This window comes from Crinia signifera, chromosome 3 (assembly GCF_055691185.1).
Source record: "Crinia signifera chromosome 3, ASM5569118v1, whole genome shotgun sequence".
NCBI classification, from domain to species: Eukaryota; Metazoa; Chordata; class Amphibia; order Anura; family Myobatrachidae; genus Crinia; species Crinia signifera.
This window is the reverse complement of record NC_139219.1, coordinates 109,844,038-109,863,898: the sequence shown is the minus strand read 5'-3', so window position 1 is coordinate 109,863,898 and position 19,861 is coordinate 109,844,038. Positions and strand designations below refer to the sequence as shown.

At 43.9% G+C, this 19,861-nt stretch overlaps 1 protein-coding gene across 6 annotated transcripts in view; it reads right to left on the bottom strand.

Moving 5' to 3' along the window:
- The window catches only part of FAM120B (family with sequence similarity 120 member B), a 224,095-nt gene that overhangs the window by 7,911 nt on the left and 196,323 nt on the right, over positions 1-19,861 (bottom strand). For 5 of the 6 annotated variants that reach the window (XM_083176370.1, XM_083176374.1, XM_083176375.1 and 2 more), the window contains 3 exons: positions 18,031-18,138; positions 17,091-17,177; positions 307-388 (listed from right to left, as the gene is read on the bottom strand). In XM_083176370.1, coding sequence (XP_083032496.1) covers positions 330-388; positions 17,091-17,177; positions 18,031-18,138 — 254 coding nt within the window. In that variant the 3' untranslated portion in view covers positions 307-329. The remainder of the gene's footprint in view (positions 1-306; positions 389-17,090; positions 17,178-18,030; positions 18,139-19,861) is intronic. The other variant, XM_083176373.1, reaches the window with a different exon arrangement.

The following is a 19,861-nucleotide window of genomic DNA, read 5'->3' as shown; positions in this document are numbered from 1 at the left end:
TAGTGCATGAACACACTGGGCCATCCTAAATAGACTGATATGACTGATTAACACAGAGTAATCCAATCCTGTGTTGTTGCTGCAGTGGCATACAGAAGCTGTCAGGAAATATCTGTTTAGACATGAAACCTCCGGTGGCATTAGCATATATAAGCACGGTCCATGGTTGCATTAATGGATGTGGCAGTTGTGCTAATGCATCCGTTTCTGAATCAGTTACCAAAGTTAGAGGTGAAAAAACTGTTTTAACAAAGACATATACAAATAAAAAAAGAACAAATAAAAATAGTTTATGAAATACTGTACCTATGTAATTTTCTAGTCACTCCTCACTGATCAGAAAACCGTCCCCTCCTTCTTTGGCCTCTGTTCCATGATCTGTGCCCTGCTGAAGTAAGGAAGGTACAGAAGGAGTGATTTGTAAATTGTACACTATACCCTATAATTTAAGGTTTGTTTAGTGTACATTGCTACAGTACATTCACAAGCAGCCATTATTATACCAATAAAAGCACACTGTTTTCAAAAGCTTAAATACCAAAAGATTTATAAATAAAATGATCACTACTACTACTCACATAATCTTCACAAAGAAGCAAATTACCAGATGTTATTTGACATTGCATGCATGGCTTCAGGACAAATTTTATATCCATTATGTATAGGGCAACAATATTTATTTTAAATATATTCTGATGTACAGATGTACAGATAGAGCCATCCTCATCTAGCCTTTTAATAGGATTAAGTGAGCCAGAGCTGTCGGATTTAATCCTATGCTAATCCCCTCCTGTATTGTTCTATGTATTGTCTTGCAGCTGAGAACAATAAGCCTTGGTGAGCCATGGCTATACAGAGAAGGCTAGTTGAAGAAGGCTCCATCTGTATGTAATGTGATTTGCTAAATTGACATTTAGCATGAATTATAGATTTACAGCTAACCAGTCACTAATATCATCCCAATGAAGCCTTACTGTAGTAGATCCAAAGATTTCATACCAACAAGAGCACCGCCTGGGTCTTTGCAGTGGATGTCGGCAATAGGTTGACAGTAAGTAGGTTGGCATTCAATAGGTCGACCACTATTAGTCGACAGGCCAAAAGTCGACACATGAAAGAGGTTGGCATGGTCAAAAGGGCAACACAAGTAATAGGTGAACATGGAAAAGGTCAATGTGAAAAAGATTAACATTAGTGTTTCTGTTTTCTTTTTAAATGGTGTTTTTCATACTTTATTATCCAAGTGGACACAGAGTGAAAGTCTAATAGTGTGCCAAGCAGGACAAGGCACCGCACCCAAAGCATGGCAAGCGAAGCAAGGGAACGCAGTACACTTATACAGCATTAGCATATATTAGCACAGTCGTAGCATTCAAAAATGTGGCAGTTGTGCTAATGGGTCTGTCTCTAAATCAGGCCTGCAGTCACCAAAAACCATAAAAAACTCATGTCTACCTTTTGCCTGTCAACCAATGGTGGCCTACCTATTGAGTGTCGACCCTATAACCCATATCCATTTAGAGATGTGTGCCCATACTGGACTACTGCAGCCACTCCAAACAGCCTCTCTTTGCATGCCCAAAATGCACCTTAGTGGCAATGCCATGCAGCTAGGATGCACAAGCAGACAGTGAATAAAATTAATATATGACACTTGTATATTTCTGTGTGACTGAGTCTCTGAATCTGTATACAAAATGCTACAATGTGCACAACCTGCTCCTTTGTTCTGCTTACCTTTATATGGTGCTTGCCGGATTACCTCCAAACCCAGGGCCAGTGGTGCGTTGCACACAGCGCATCTGCACTGTGGGTGCATCCGCTGGCAAACACCTAGGGCTTCCGCTACCCACTGTAAAGCACTTGGGGCCGCTGAGATTATACACCTGTCAGACTGCTGCAAGCTGCTTGCTTTGTCCTGTAGTCTGCACTGGGCAGACCGACAGCAGCATTGTCCTCTCCCTTCTAGCCCAGCAGTTAGAGCGCCTCTTTCGCCTTCATCCTCACATCACATGCCAGAAGCTCAGGTGGCCAAGCTCCATGGCATAGCCCCTCTCAGGGCAATACGCATAGAGGTGTGGTCGCTGCTTCCCTCATGCCACTGTGTTCAGCCTCTGCCAGTTGCCAACAGCTGAATTTCTTGGTGCCCGCTGTGTTGCATGAAATGCTAGCAGCGCACCAACCTTGTTTTTGCCTGGCTCCCCTTCACATGCTTGAAATGAGCTGGCTCTGCCTCCTGCCACCTGAAGAAAATAGATAAGCTTGCAGGGAGGAGCACTGCCATCTGCTATCATGGGGCCTCTCAAATTGAACAGAGGAACAGACCCCATCAGCTCAAGAGTAGGTTATATTGTGTAGCATTGTGTTCTAAACTATATAAGTGTTGTGTTAGGGTAAGAGGTATATATGTATATAACAGGTGTGTGTGTGCAGGTGGGGGTGGGGGGGGGGAGTAGTAGGCATATTCGGTTGTAAAGCACAATGGAATCTGCTGCGCTATATAAGAAACTGTAAATAAATAAATATACAGTATGTATATAACCGGTTTATGGGGATGATAGGTATATATGTATATAAAACAGCAGGGTTGTAACTATGGGGGGGCTGGGGGGGTCACGCGCATCGGGCGCTGGAGGGGGCGATAGTGTGAAGTCCTGGCAGCGGGGTCCCAGGGACGGGAAGCGTGGGTCCGGGGACCGGTGGGTTAACTACGACTCCTAGCGCTGCCAGGCGGTGGGCAGGAAGCAAATTTTGAAAAGACTTGCCGGACGCTGATTGGCTGAATTCAGCCAATCAGCGTCCGGCAAGTCTTTTCAAAGTCATCAGTGCTTCACGCCGCCAGACAGATAGCGCTAGGAGACCGAGGGAGTGAAGGCTGCCGGTACACCAGTCCCTGGACCCTGCTTACCCCCGCAGCCTGCACACAGGTACTGTATGTTGGCAGCGGGGGTCCAGGGAATGGTGTAGCAGCAGCTTTCACTCACTCGTCACTCCGTCTCCTAGCGCTATTTGCCTGGCGGCGGGAAGTGCTGATGATTTTGAAAAGACTTGCCGGACGCTGAGTATGGTACCATCAATCTGAAGGAAAACCACCTCTCTAAGATACCAACCTCGGCTACCAAGTAGACCACCTACAGCTTCAGATATACCAATTGGGAGGAACGCAACCCCCGTCACTTATTTGGAGGAAGCATTGTAAGGGACATTATATCAAATTGTCTGGAGGAATATTCCATCATACATCTCCCCCTCTCCCCACAATGAACTGTGGACTCACAATAAGGTGATATTGCAATAACTGGACGTAGCCTTTTCAATGTACCTGTTATTTTTAACATTTATGTTTTATGTACATTCCCGCTATTTTTAGTGTGATACATTTATTAATTAAAGTGTTTTAAAATTTATTATAAGCCTTGCTCTGCCATCAATTCAGCGCAATCTATCCCCTACTTTTGTTTATATACAGGTACTGACAATCCCTATTTCAGATTGCTGCTGGCTCAACATCTCACACAGGCGCCCCACCAGTTACGTAGGTACCTGTTTTGTAGTTTTATGCAGTGTATTGTGTTTACTGAGTGTTGTAATTTTAATTGGCATTACTATTGTGTGACCACACCCCTTCCTTGTGGGACCATTACCCCTTTAAGGGAGGTAGGGTGGAAATTCCCTTGCACTAGACTCTACCTAATGAGGGGGGCTCTGTGTTAGGGGAAAGGAGTTCCACCACCTCTCCAGGACCACTTTAAGCCCTGCTCATTACAGCTAACATCAATATAATCTAGTAGTCCCTGACAGAGAGTGGCACAATGCAGCAGCCCCACTTTTTTCAAATACAAGTTTCGATGTGCTCCGTACACTCAGTCACACACAATCTACAAGTGTCATCGATCAATATATCCAGCACAGTCTCCTCGTGCATCTTAGTTGGTTGTTGGTTTATGACAAAAAAAACAAAACGATGCACAACTTAATTAGAGTTGCACAGGATCTGGTGGGTCAATCACACCAGGAACCTCCTGAAACATCATGCATTGAGGCTGTAATCAAGGGTTTCTCCAAAGCAGACTTCTAGGTGAATGCTGACTAAAATAGGACCTTGTGTGGACGTGTGCAGAGGTGGATTTCCACAAGGCAACCTAGGTGCCTGCCTAGGGTTCAGCAGGTCCCAAGGGGCCCCAGCTATAGTATAGACCAGGGGTCCTCAAACTATTTTGCTCTGGGACCACAACAAGTTACTGCAGAAGGTCATCACATCACATGGGTAGTAACCAGACAGCACATACATGGCAGCATTGTGGAGACACAACATTATGGGAGGAGCCTAAAATAACAGACAAGTCAACAGATTTTTCAAATTCCTTGAATCGCTGACTGAGATTAGAAAAGTCATCAGCCTGATGGTCAGCAACATGGAGTCGCGACCCCATGCTGACAAGGTCGGCAACCACTTTGGGGTCAGGACCCACAGTTTGAAAACCATTGGTATAAATGATGGACAATGTCTAGGTCGACAGTCACTTGGTTGACTATTAATGGTCAACAGTGACTAGGTTGACACCTAAGTATGGTTGACATACCATAGGTCAACAGTGAAACGTCAACACAAGCTAAAGGTTGACATATACATGGTCGACACTAATGTGGTCAACACAAGTTTTTCGCAGATTTGTGCCTATGCCAATATGGACACCGTATAAGTTTACCATTGCGCTCGTCTTGCTTCAGGAACTATGCCTCCCTGCGCTTGGCACAATATTATAATATAACTCTACACCCACTTGGATGGTAATGTATGAACCAATTTTTTTTAAATCATTAAAAACCTGTGTAGATCTTATCATGTCGACAATATGTCACTGTCAACCATTCTTAGGTTTACAAAACAATTGAGGATAGTTTCCCAGCGCTGGTCTAGATAGTATCCACCCGATATTCCAAGGTCTTAGAGCATATAGCTATTGGGACCACACTGACCTTGGTGTTGGTCCCTAGGTGCAAAACAAGGTTTCTTTTAGGTTGAGATCACCAGGACCATGCACTCCTGTCACAAAGGGGTTGCAGACCCCTCCATTTGTGACAGGAGTGCATGGTCCTGGTGATCTCAACCTAAAAGAAACCTTGTTTTGCACCTAGGGACCAACACCAAGGTCAGTGTGGTCCCAATAGCTATATGCTCTAAGACCCTGGAGTATCGGGTGGATACTATCTAGACCAGCGCAGGGAAACTATCCTCAATTGTTCTGTAAAATTGTATTTGTAGGAGTGGTGCTCTAGTTAGCGACCCAGCAGAGGTTGACAGTGCACTGTAGAAACTGAGAATCCTTCTGTTTGAACCATTCTTGGTGTCTACGTAGTCACTGTCAAACATTAGGGATCGACCGAGTGACTGTTGACCTAGATTGGGGGGTAGCAAACTCCGGTTCTCGAGAGCTACCAACAGTTCACATTTTTCAGTTCACCTCGCAGGTGCACTCATTACTGACTAACACATTTTAAAAGATCCACAGGCGAAGCTAAATACTTCACTTGTGATTCTGTGAGGAGACATGGAAAACATTAACTGTTGGTAGCTCTCGAGGACTGGAGTTGGCTACCCCTGACCCAGACAATATCGACGCAGGGACTGGATACTGGGACCCCATAATGATATACTGGCCATCCAAAATGTTCCCAGAGGAGCATGGTACAACTACTGCGTGACATCATGACATCAGACCTGCCCACACTCCCAAATTCCCTTTGATTTTTTATTGGATAAGATGATAAAATGTTTGGACACACAAAGTGGTCTCATTCACTATATGTGGGCACCCAGTTTACATTAAGGACCTTATTCTGGTTGACTCGCAAAGCTGCAAAGTTCACTGCTTTGCGAGTCCAACAAACACTGCCCGCACAGCCGCCCGTCCCCCCTCGCACGCTGCGTTCATACCGCACGCATGTGAATGGATGTTTTGTGTAAACATCCATTTTCCTCTCTGGTGTCTCACATCTTCAAGTACCCTGTGCGGGAAGCGGGCAAGCAGCTGACTGGGTGTTCAGATGGGCGCTGGGCGTTCCCATAAGCGCACCCCTTCGCCGCCACCCCAGGCCCCCCGCCCGCACTGCTAGGTGTGAACGGGATGGCAAACAAGCAGTTCGCTGAGCCCACTCGCACCAAGCTGCTGCACATGCGCATAAAAGTATATGCGCAGTTAAGAAACATCGCTCCCCTGCGCAAATACGCAGGAGAGCAAATCAACCAGAATAAGGTCCTAAATGGATTATTAAGCCTACTTCCAAAAGTCCAGGGCCAAATGTAGTAATGTGTGATTTTTTAACCAAACCAAGCAAATGTAGTACAGTATAGTGAGATTTTTTTAGACAAGCTCAGAAATTTCTGGTGATTTTAGACACTTTTTTTTTATACAGAACCATACACAGATCTCAATGATCTATGCATTGTTCTTTCAAACTCGCCAGCCAGAACCAAGTCTATTTTTCTTTGTTTAGGGTGCGATTTGCAAAATTGCACCTTATTACATTTGTGAGTTGTATACTTTTTAATGGGGAAACATCTGGATGTGATTTGTAATGTGCGTTTTTTTGGTCACTGCAAAACATGCAAATCTTACCGCAATTTGCACGTTACTTCATGTGCAATTTTAGGAAAATGTGATTTTGGCCCAAAAAAATGCACATTTGGCCCCTAGATGCATAACTCCCAACTGTCCTGATTTTCATGGGGCAGTCACTTTTTTGTGACTGTCCAGCTTCCCACTCATGGCCAGCAGGAAGAATGGGATGCAGTTGTTGGGAGTACCCCTGTCACTTGCTGCCCTGCTTAGCAGTGGAATGCATCTAATTACCGAGGGGTTAGGAGCATAGTCAGAACCTCACAGAGGGCCTTATTCTAGTTCACTCTTTCTGACAAAATCCTTCTTAGATGGACAAAACCATGTGCACTGCAGGGAGGCAGATGTAACATGTGCAGAGAGAATTCGATTTGGGTGAGTTATTTTGTTTCTGTGTAGTGTAAATCCTGACTGCTTTATTTTTACACTGCAATATAGATCTCACTTTGAGGTAAAACCCCACCCAAATCTAATTATCTCTGCACAAGTAACATCAGCCCCACCTGCAGTGCAAATGGTTTTGTCCATCTAAGAAGGAATTTGTCAGAAAGAGTGAACCAAAATAACCCCCAGAGTGATGGCACAGTAAAAAAAATGGGGGCATGGATCAAGAAGCCACAGGCACCATGTAACTCTATCGATGCCACCTGCAATCAGCAGGACAGTGGGCGGGGGGGCGGAGAGGGGTGTGGGGCGGCTCTATTAGCATATATAGGAACGGCCAGGTGTTCCCATGAGAATGCTGGCCATTCTCATGCTAATGAGGCCATGACGTGAGTGCGGAGGGCAGGCAGCTGTCAGTGCCCACCCATTTTCTTCCCAGCTGGTACGCATATGTAGGTGACTTGAGAGTCACTTTTATATGCGTGCACCTTCCACATCTTTCGATGGTCGGGACCTTCGAAAGATGTGGGAGGTTCTCCCTGCCCTGTGAATGGATGTTACTGTGTTACATCCATTCACAAGCCCCTGCGAGCGAGTTACCCTTGCGAGTGGGTGGTGCTAGCCAACCATTACCAAGGTGGGGTTCGGTGGACTCACAAGGCTGCGAATTCGCAGCCTTGCGAATCAACCAGAATAACCCCCAAGGTGTTATGGATTGTTTAAGGGAGGAGGCTGCTAATCGGTATCTTGCCTAGGGCTCCATGAGGTCAAAATCTGGCTCTGGTTGTATGCAGCAGAGGAGTAAAGCTGGGTACACATCTATACAATCCCTGTTTTCTTGCGACCGTTCGACCGACCATAGACCCGTCGGACCGTCCACAAATAACAGCCGATATGCATGCACACCTGTACTCCCGTCCAAACAGTCGCAAGAAAAAGATTGTACCACCGTACACACTCTCCCGATTTGGGCTTTTGACACCATATATATAAACATAATGATCATAATGGGCTGGGTTAAGGGCATACCAAAACAAAGAGGCGTGATTACAGAACCTAAACAAAATATATAAGTGGACCACTATAAAGATGGGGTACGCGTCAGCCGGCAGGGTGACTAGGGACAGATACGGCAAAGTGACTAGGTAGTCGCTTACCGCATCTTTATAGTAGCCGGCAGTGTGACTATGGACAGATACGACAAAGTGAGTAGGTAGTCGCTTTCCGCATCTTTATAGCAGCTGGCAGGGTGACTATGGACAGACACGGCAAAGTGACTAGGTAGTTGCTTTCTGCATCTTTATAGCAGCCGGCAGGGTGACTATGGACAGATACGGCAAAGTGACTAGGTAGTCGCTTTCCGCATCTTTATAGCAGTTTGCCGTATCTGTGCCTGCTGGCTGACTGTATATGCTTTCCCTGAAATTAAAGGTGGGATACAGAAATGCTGGGAGGAAAACCACTGACCACCAATGCTCTAAAGAGGTGCCTGAAGACTTCACATCTGTCTGAGCAGCGGGACGCCACACTCAGACCACCCACAGTACTGCGCCCCTGTTCTCTGTTACACAATTGCCGGCTCTCACAGATATAAGGAATATTGGCATCATATGGACTTTCAGTGACTATTTAATGACTAGGATCACCTCTACATTTATTGGCTGATCCATACATAGCATTCGTATGGCATCCTTTAGCCATGCGGGCGCTCCTAACCGTGTGTGTTATATTACTTAATGCAAAATTTAAATGACAGCAACTGTGCATTAATATCCTTAGCCCTTTTAAGGGATTTTGTCTGACTGCCTATGCTGCTCAAATCCTGTATCTGTTGTGGACAGCCTGCACATATATATCATGAGCAGCGGCTTCACTCTCTGAGCCACGGCTCTGTGAACCATAATAACCCCGCCACACATGATTTATTCAAGTGTGTTATCTGAACGCAACTAGTGTAGTCTATCAATTTTTTATTTACCCCAGTTTATAATGTTATTGCAAATCACTCAATATACCACAAGCCGTGTGGTCGCTCCCTTAGCTCTTCACTCCTGTCTGATTGCCTTATTTCTAGTCCTTTTAAGGACTCTAATGTTTATTTAAAATTGTCCTTGTTTATTGTGTACCGCCATATGCAGCAGTCATAGGTGATCAGAGCGGACTGACGGTCATTCCGCCTATCAGTACTGGGTGATTAAAACTCATGACTTCCTGCACACTGGGATGCTATATGTATAAATAAGCGAGTTTTCTATATATTAAGATCAGTTGAGCAGTACACACCTGGCGATTTTGCCTACTGCCCTTAATCCTACCTCGCCACTGTGCTGTTCCAGTAATAGGATCTATACGCTGCACAGTATACACCACGAGGGGTATCGCAGCATAGAGACTGACATAAGCACATCCCAGCTACTTTGTAACAACTGACCCGCCATCAATGTGTATTAATATACAATCAAATCGATAGAAGTTTCTCCTCTCTACGTGAGCCAATCAGATAAGGTGTGTACACTCAAACAGGACACTGACAGGTAGTCAACTGTATTATAATACAAGAATAAAACGTCCCCCCAGGTGCATTATAGGCAACACAGCCAGCACATGGGGAGAGACTTTCTAACAATAATACAAGTTTAATAAAGAAAAATAGTGCTAAGGGACGCCGCATGAGCCCAAGTTTTTAATTTCACTTATTCTCACTTGTCCTTGTTTCATGTTTTATGTAGTCTGTCATATTTCGCAGCCTTTCTTTTTTTAACATTGACTCAATAAAAGGTATATTTTAAGTCTTACGATTTATCTAAGGTGCACCACGACTGAGACAAACCTTGACTCCTCTCCGTTTTCCACTCAATATACCATACTGCAGCAGTTAGCGCAGTTCATGACTTTTGTGGCACTATTATAGTGTACTTTACGGCGACCTGCTATAAAGATGGGTGCATGTATATTATGATTATTTCTTTAAATATACATGGGGAGAGGTGAACGCTTCTTGTGCTGTAGGAGAGATCATGCAGCTATGGAACGCCCACATGGGTGTTCCAGCTTTGGCAGTATAGTCGCAAGAACGGCCAGCATATCGATCAAACGTGCGTACACACTGCACTTTTGTTCCGATATGGGCCCGTCCTGTCGGATGAAAATTAAACCGCAAAGAACCTTGGACCGACCGAGTATGGACGGACAAGACCGTTTTTGGCCATTTATCGATCGTATGGGACAGCGTACACACCTATACAATTGAATGTCCGTCCGACCCAGAATGGAAGAACGGCCCGACGATTGTATAGATGTGTACCGACTAGCCTATCCCTCCTCCTCCTAACCTCTTTTGCTCCTCCTATTCTGCCTACCCTAACTCTCCATCGGTTCCGACTTATCCTATTGTTTTTTGTTTGTCCACCCACCTCCTTTTTGTCTGTATACTCTTATGAGTAGGGTCCTCCTTCCTCACGTATTCACCCTACCTCTTTACCTCACCAGTGCTCCTGCCCTGTTTCTTCTCTTCCTCAACTGCATCTTCAGTCTCCTCGTCAATTTCGACACCTACTTCAGAACTGGTGCTGATTTTAGCTCTCCAGCTATACCCCTATTTATGCTGTATTTTATCAACACACCCTGTACGTTACCCTGTAATTTGTTTTTTGTTTGCTATGAACGGCGCTGCGGACACTTTGTGGCGCCTTATAAATAAACAAACTACTACTACTTCTACTACCTTACTTAAGACTGTAAACTCCACTGAGGCAGGAACTGATGAAAGTTAGTAAGCATTTTCTGTGCTGCATAGTAAAAATAATATGTAAAGATAAAATAAAGGATATATAAATAAAAGATTACAAACACTGATACAAAACTTTGCTTTACTTTTATGCAAGATAATTATTTTAAATGCTGAGCAGTAAGGATTGTTTTGACATTATCAGCGGATACAGACAATGTGCACAATGGTCTGAAATAAAATGACAATGCCAGCCAGAAATAACATATCTATTAATAACTGCATTTACAGGCAGGTCTGTTTTAATGATCTGAGTATTTGGTCTCTATTAAACAATATTTCAGTAAATTATATCGACCTAATATTTAGTTTTGGGCCAAATGAAAAGACATATCAGTGTATACCCAATATGTGGGGTAGCCTCCAGGATGACATATCGGCGGGGGACATATCGTCCCAGTGTGAACCCAGATTTAGATGTAAGATAGCTTGAGCAGGATCATTTTTACATTTTGGTTTGGGTGCAGATTAGCTCACAGACAATGTCTTGCTAGACAGTCAATAGATCAACACCAAAAGGTCGACATGCACTAGCTCTACATTGTCAATGTCGACCGTGTGCATGCCAACATTTTGACTGTCGAACTTGTGCCGGTGTTTGTGGGTGGTAATGGGAGTGTCATGGAAAACGCAGACGTGCCCATGCATTTTAGGGGAAGACATTTGACATTAGCACTGGTCCAGAACAGACAGTTTCTATCCCAGCCATTGAGTAAGTCTTGGGCTACATCAGAGGCATCCCTAGGGTTGGTGCCCTTAACCCTCCGCTTTCCGCCACATCTGTGGCTGGGACCCGCAGATCTACTTGACCAGTGTGGGGGGGGGGGGGCTGCAAAATTTGGAGTTACACCACTGGCTGAGCGGTGTGTACCTGATTTCTGCATCATGTCCAAAGTCAGGCCCGGGGGCCAATTGCAGCCCGTGCTGTAATTTCAAGTGGCCCGCAGCCCCCAGCTGGAAGCGGGCAGAGCATCAGATGTGAGAAGCACAGCACAGGACACTAAAGGTGGGGCACCGGCGAGCGCGCCTTTACCTTGCTGTCTGCTGCAGTGAGGAAGTGCCGGCTGCCACAGTCAGATGTGTGTGGCGTCCTACCCCTGCTGCTGCAATCGTATATCACCCTACTCCACAATCACAGTGACAGCAGTATACAGAAACAATAAATGGTATAGAATAAGACCCCTACTTAGCGCTTTGCTGCCCTCAATTCGTACTAACTCGTGGTCATCACCCAACAACCAGACAAGATACAATATAATACAAAGTTGAGATTTCCAAACTGTATGAGGCGCAAAAAGATCCTGATGATGTTCGGACCGACAAGCTTTTCAACAAGTTTCTCCGTGTGTGTGAATCCCCTCTGTGTATATTTTTGAAAACATAAACCAGAGAAACCAGAAATTAGTTTAAGTTCAGACACATAGATAAATTTCACAGGTGGAGCGAACAGAAAGAACTGAGGGTGAGCGTACCCCTACTCACTCTGTGAGTGGCACTGTACGTGCACGTAGCGTGTACTTTCTCCTGTTGGAATCAATCTTCTCTATTCTCTCTCCTCGCTCCAAATGATGTTTATATCATGAAAAAAATAATAAATAATACTGTGTAAACCCGTTTCCTTCTGGGTATATATAGATTTTTCGGTACTTGTGAGTTATCTGGGCGTCCGATTTTTTGATTGTATGCCTTAAGTTAAGGCATACAATCAGATGCGATGCGATACGATATCGCATCGCATCGCATCGCATCGCATGCGACCATCGGATGCGATGACCCGATTTTTCCATAGGAATCAATGTTAAAATGGACTGAGTCCATTTTAACATGGAATTCAATGGGAAAAAGGGGTCCTTTTCATACCCCTACTATCCAAGTGGGCATGGAGTTGGATATAAACCTGTGGCGAGCGTAGCGAGCCACCGAGCCCGAAGCGTGGCGAGCGAAGCGAGCCCCGCGAGGGGACGGTATTCCGTGTCCCCTCGCGGGGCTCGCTACGCTCGCCACGCTTCGGGCTCGGTGGCTCGCTACGCTCGCCACAGGTTTATATCCAACTCCATGCCCACTTGGATAGTAGGGGTATGAAAAGGACCCCTTTTTCCCATTGAATTCCATGTTAAAATGGACTCAGTCCATTTTAACATTGATTCCTATGGAAAAATCGGGTCATCGCATCGCATCGCATCCGATGGTCGCATGCGATGCGATGCGATGTCCCGATCCGACCCGATTTAAAAATCGGACGCCCGGATAACTCACAAGTACCGATTTTTCAATAGAAAAAGTGATTCTAGGGCGCACCTCACTCACCCGATCTCAGGGGGAGGCACACATATAAAGGTATCTTTAAATACAGTGAACTTGTGACTCAATTCAATGGTGAAAAAAATGGGCGTACCCCACTCACGGTAGATGTAGATGGTGTAAATGCCCGTAGCAGGTTCTTTTAAGTTTTCTCTCTCTTATCCAGCGGGATACTTTTAATTTTTCTCCAAAATGTGAACATGAAATATAAATAAAAAAACACAATGTGTAGTTTCGTCCTGACTGATCAGTATTTAACCAGGGAACCGCCAAGTGGTGTGTGCTGAATCGTACCAGGACTCACTCGTTAGAGGTTTTTATAAAGTGTGTAAAGGTATCTTTGTGGGGTGTGAATTTTATAGAAGATTCCTCCACCAAGACCAAAAGTGTAGAAAATTTTCTTTACCCAGGGGTAACAGGGTTTAGATGGAGAATAATGGCATACCAGAATTACGGATTCGTAAGGCTTTATGTTCTCATGGCGTTTTCTTTATTGGGCTTATGTTTTTAAACCACACTGGCCAATGCTTCATCCAACCATGTACACCAATTGGTGCAGGATAAGACAAAAAAAAAAAAATATTTTTGTCTCAGTGTTTTGTGTTCAAAAACAGAGAAGGGGTTATCTGTTCATTCCTTATTGACCATAAATAAATTTGTTTCCTTTGTCTCTTTTTAAAAAAAATTTATTTAGACAAATGAGGTAAAAAAAGGTTCAATCACCCTTTGATGGTCACACACCATACAACAGGGGGAACACAATTCAAAAGGACCCACACGGTCGTGATAAAAAAGGGGGGGTGATGGCGTGGAGTGTGAGCAGCCATCACCCCCCCTTTTTTATCACGAATCTTCATTGGATGTATGTATTTTTTTATCATATTTTTTATTATGCTTTTTACTTTTTGTGATGCTTATTGTTGTGATTTTTAAACAGTTCTGTTTTTTCTATATGACCGTGTGGGTCCTTTTGAATTGTGTTCCCCCTGTTGTATGGTGTGTGACCATCAAAGGGTGATTGAACCTTTTTTTACCTCATTTGTCTAAATACATTTTTTTTAAAAAGAGACAAAGGAAACAAATTTATTTATGGTCAATAAGGAATGAACAGATAACCCCTTCTCTGTTTTTGAACACAAAACACTGAGACAAAAATATTCTTTTTTTTTTTTGTCTTATCCTGCACCAATTGGTGTACATGGTTGGATGAAGCATTGTCCAGTGTGGTTTAAAAACATAAGCCCAATAAAGAAAACGCTATGAGAACATAAAGCCTTACGAATCCGTAAGTCTGGTACGCCATTATTCTCCATCTAAACCCTGTTACCCCTGGGTAAAGAAAATTTTCTACACTTTTGGTCTTGGTGGAGGAATCTTCTATAAAATTCACACCCCACAAAGATACCTTTACACACTTTATAAAAACCTCTAACGAGTGAGTCCTGGTACGATTCAGCACACACCACTTGGCGGTTCCCTGGTTAAATACTGATCAGTCAGGACGAAACTACACATTGTGTTTTTTTTATTTATATTTCATGTTCACATTTTGGAGAAAAATTAAAAGTATCCCGCTGGATAAGAGAGAGAAAACTTAAAAGAACCTGCTACGGGCATTTACACCATCTACATCTACCGTGAGTGGGGTACGCCCATTTTTTTCACCATTGAATTGAGTCACAAGTTCACTGTATTTAAAGATACCTTTATATGTGTGCCTCCCCCTGAGATCGGGTGAGTGAGGTGCGCCCTAGAATCACTTTTTCTATTGAAAAATCTATATATACCCAGAAGGAAACGGGTTTACACAGTATTATTTATTATTTTTTTCATGATATAAACATCATTTGGAGCGAGGAAAGAGAATAGAGAAGATTGATTCCAACAGGAGAAAGTACACGCTACGTGCACGTACAGTGCCACTCACAGAGTGAGTAGGGGTACGCTCACCCTCAGTTCTTTCTGTTCGCTCCACCTGTGAAATTTATCTATGTGTCTGAACTTAAACTAATTGCTGGTTTCTCTGGTTTATGTTTTCAAAAATATACACGGAGGGGATTCACACACACGGAGAAACTTGTTGAAAAGCTTGTCGGTCCGAACATCATCAGGATCTTTTTGCGCCTCATACAGTTTGGAAATCTCAACTTTGTATTATACAGTGACAGCAGTGTTTGGGGAGGGGGGCAGCAAGGGGGAAGCTTGCACCTGTAACATGCAGAGCTGAGGAAGGCAGCAGCGGGAGCCCAAGCATCTCCTGTCCTTGCAGTGCCTGCTTTGCCTCTCCTTCCTCTGGCTCACACAAGGGGCTGGGAAACATACAGAGAAGGGAGGGGGCAGAGTGGGGGACATACAGTGAAGGATGGTCAGACTGGGGGACATACAGTGAATGGAGGCAGTGATGGCCATTCAGAGAAGGGGGAGCAGGGGTAGGCTGGGGGACATACAGTGAATGGGGGCAGAGTGGGGTACATAGGGAATGGGGGTAATACAGTGAATGGGAGTCATACAGTAAATTAGGGTCAGGCTTGGGGACATACAATGAATGGAGGCACTGATGGACATTAAGAGAAGGGGGGCAGGCTGGGGGACAGAGTGAATGGGTGCAGAGTGGGGAACATACAGTGAATGGGGGACATACAGTGAAGGAGGAGCAGGCTGGGTGACATACAGTGAATTGGGACAGGCTGCGGGAAATACAGTGAAGGGGCAGGCTGGGGGACATAGAGTGAATGGGGGCAGAGTGGGGGACCAAATCTGGCCCTCATCGCAAAAAGTTGGGACACCCCTGTCCTAAAGTATAGCTCCAATGTGCACCTTGGGCCTAATTCATGTTCATTTGGACCTGTTCCGATGTTTGAGGGTCTGCGCATGTACAAGCGCATATATGCTTTCGGGGCGAGACTCCGATGGTAATGGGGCTCGCCCATGGAAACGCCCAATGGTGTCCCATGGGTACGCGGCGTCACCCGCCCGCCCCGTATTTATTCATACACGCACAAATAAAAGTCAGTTTTTGCTGACTTCTATTTGCAAAGGCAGGAGAAATCATTTGATGGTTGGCGATCATCAAATGATTTCTCCTGCAGTGAAGGCATGTGAGGGGATGTGTTTTTGTTACACATCCCCTTGCATGTTACCCAGGGGAATCGGCGGCAGCAGTTGCGGCAAGTGTTTGTGACAGGCACTCGGTAAGCTGTGATGTTCGCAGCTTACTGAGCCAACCTGAATCAGGCTAATTTTTTCCATGTTGGAAATTTTATTCTCCTATAGCTCAGGCTCCATATGAAGAATTCATAGAAATAATTGTATTTTATAGTACAGGTTGAGTATCCCTTATGCAAATATCCATTATCCAAATTATTCCCCCAAATTTTTTTTTAGCTAAAGACCTACTGGCTACATCTGTAACTGGCACTACTGGGGAAGTAACACTAAATATGTGCAAGGACATGATTGCTTGGCATTCAAATTCAGTGTCTGAGATAGTACATCAACTTGGTTCATGTTTTAAAACCTTGTTTCATACACAAATAAAATATATTTGTGTGTATTTCATGTGTTTGATATGCTTATACAACATATATGCAAGATACCTCATTCTAATATAAAAATATTCCAAAATACGGAATAATCCTTTATCCAAAATTCTTCTGGTCCCAATCATTTTGGATAAGGGATACTAAACCTGTATTAGGTGAGAAGAAGAAAACCTTTTTGATAATTACAAAGAAAAAATAAAAGCTTAATTATCAAGTATATTCTGAAAAATAAAATGACTGTACAAGATAATCATAGCTACAGTAGATCGAATCGGTTGTATTTTCTTCAATTTCAGAGAAAATAAATACTACTTATAACACAACGTGATTAAATGTTGCTGTCTCAAATATATTTATTTGAGGCAATAAAGAAACACAAGATAAACACAAGATAATGTTAATTTACCTAAAGATATGCCCAAATTTCAAACAAACATGATTAGAAAATAATTTTACCTGAACTATATCTGTCATATTCATGACCCTCAGGCAAGTTTCCTCTACCATCATATTCATACAAAGGATTAAATTGTGTCCACTGCCCTATGTATAAAATGAAAAAATAAGGCAAGGTGAATGCACATATAGGGGGTTATCCTAATTCACTCGGAAAGGCACAATCGCTCTATAATGGACAAAACCATATGCACTGCAGATGGGGCTGATGTAACATGTGCACAGAGAATTAAGCAGCCCATACACGCTGCTATGAGAGCTGACCCGATGTGTGCTTTGAGGTGCGCGCTCCCGCGCACCTCATCGCACAGTACAAAAAGTATGTGCTTGCACATACGTTTTGTACCTAGTTCTCATCAAATCGCATCGCATTGCATGCACAACGTGTGCACATACAATGCAATGCGATTTGATCCGTGCTAGTACAGCACGGAACGCACGCTGACAAAGCAGCGTGTATGGGCAGCATTAGATTTGGGTAGGGTTTGTACTTCAAACTGATATCTATATTGCAGTGTAAAAATAAAGCAGCCAGAAGTTACCCTGCACAGAAACAATAAAACACCCAAATCTAAAAGTGGCCACACACTAGAACAATTTTTTGTCCGATTGTCCGATATATCGTCCGATGTTTAAAGATAATCGGTCGAAAATCGTCCGATTTTGGTCCGATGCTCGCTCCCGTGGATCTTTTGCTAAATCTTCTGATCTTACGTGCTGCATGAAAGATCAGAAGATTTAACAAAAGATCCATACATGGGATCTTAAGAAAAATCTTTGGTAAAGATGTGCGCTTGCCTGAAATCTTTTGTCAAGGCCAGGCAAAAGATTTGAAGGCTAATTTATGCGCATGTTTAAGAGGATAACATTTGGATACCAATTTTTGTTTTGTTTTTGCTTGGACTATCAAAGGTTTATATGTAAATTAGATATAAATTACCTTGATGTTCTGCTTGATGTCTAGAGGTGTCACTCCACTCATTTTTGCCCCTGTGTTCACGTGGAGGATTAAATTGCCTGTCTCTAGGCGAGAAATTACCAGACATTGCTGAAAAATAAAGCAGCATATCTTATTTATATAGTACTAATAATAAAGATATTGAATAGCTATTTTCTCCAATGGACTCAAGGTGATTTAACGATACCATGAACAAAAATGATCCTACTTATATTGCACTGCATTAGCACTGCTTCCTCACTGTTCAGATGCTATGGATTCGATTTCAACCACAGAATCTTTCTGGAGTATGCACAGTATGTTTACATGGGTTTCCTCTGGGTGTTCCTCTTTCACCTTTGACAAATTTCAGTACGTAATAGCAGGTACTCCTGAAGTCTATAGTGGGTGAGTTAATGATATACAGATTTTAATCTCCATAAAGGCAGGAACTGGTGTAATGATGTGAATGATCACATATTCTCTCTATACTGCTTTGCATAATCATAGCATCATATAATTTAATGGTAGACCAGATCAACTTGGGCAATCTAGTCTGTACATGCACACATTAGGGTTAATGTTTGTCTGGAGTCTATTAACCTACCAGTATATATTTGAAATGAGTACCCGGAAGAAACCCACACAACTGCAAACACCACACAGTTAGGTGGGAATTGAACTAATGACCTCAGTGCTGTGAGGCAGTAATGCTAACGATTACACCATTAGGGTTCATTTTTGTCTGGAGTCAATTAACGTACCAGTATATATTTGAAATGAGTACTTGGAAGAAACCCACACAACTGCAAACACCACACAGTTAGGTGGGAATTTAACTAATGACCTCAGTGCTGTGAGCAGTAATGCTAACGATTACACCATTTGTACTGCTTGTAATAGGTAGACGGTATAAAAATTAAACTTAGTGATAAATATTTAGGTTGATGATATGTAAATACAAAATGGCAACTGCAGAGTTATATATTATTATCCCCCTACAGTAGCCTCCATAATAACCATTTATGGGTGCAATGATACATTAATTAATGGCTGTAGTCAGAACCTTATGGGACCCATAACAACATTTTGAAAAGGTCACTGTCCCAATACAAAGAGAAACCTATTTGTAGCAGTTTTATGACCCATAACAATGAACTAGTTCATTTTTAGAACCAGTGCAGTAGTGCCCTACAGTAGTAAAGTAGTTCCCTAGCTTACATAATATCACATTGTAGGGCTGTCAACAGGGCCGGTGCAAGGGGGGGTGCCGGGTGTGCGGTGGCCCGGCTACTGTGCCGCAGTAGCCGGGGAAAGGGGGGTGTCGGGCGGCTGCTACACGGAGGGGGACGGGTGCCGGGCGTGCGTCGGACCCGGCTACTGTGCTACACAGTAGTCAGGGAGGGGGTTGTCGGGCGGCTGCTACACGGGGGGGGGGGGGGTGTTTCTCTGCTTGTGGGCAGTGATGGGCTATGTGGCGACAACAGGGGTGGCGGGGAAGACGACAGCTGCTCCAACTTCCACCCTCCAATGGCCAGTGCCCTAGGCAAATGCCTAAGGCTGCCTAGTGGTGGCGCCGGCCCTGGCTGTCAATACACATTATATAACACAGTACCCCTCAATTCAGTTGTGATGGGCAGAACTGCCATCAAGGGAGTGCTGTGGCTACAGATGTCCTAGGCCTGGAGAGTGAAGGGCTTGGGCCACTCATTCCGCCCACTGCAACCCCCAACTGCCTCCGCTGAGCTGCCCCTGCTGAAGCTCAGCTACTGCTCACGGAGTGCAGGCTTCTCCTTCACCAAGTTTACCTCCAGATACTGATGGCCATTTAAAT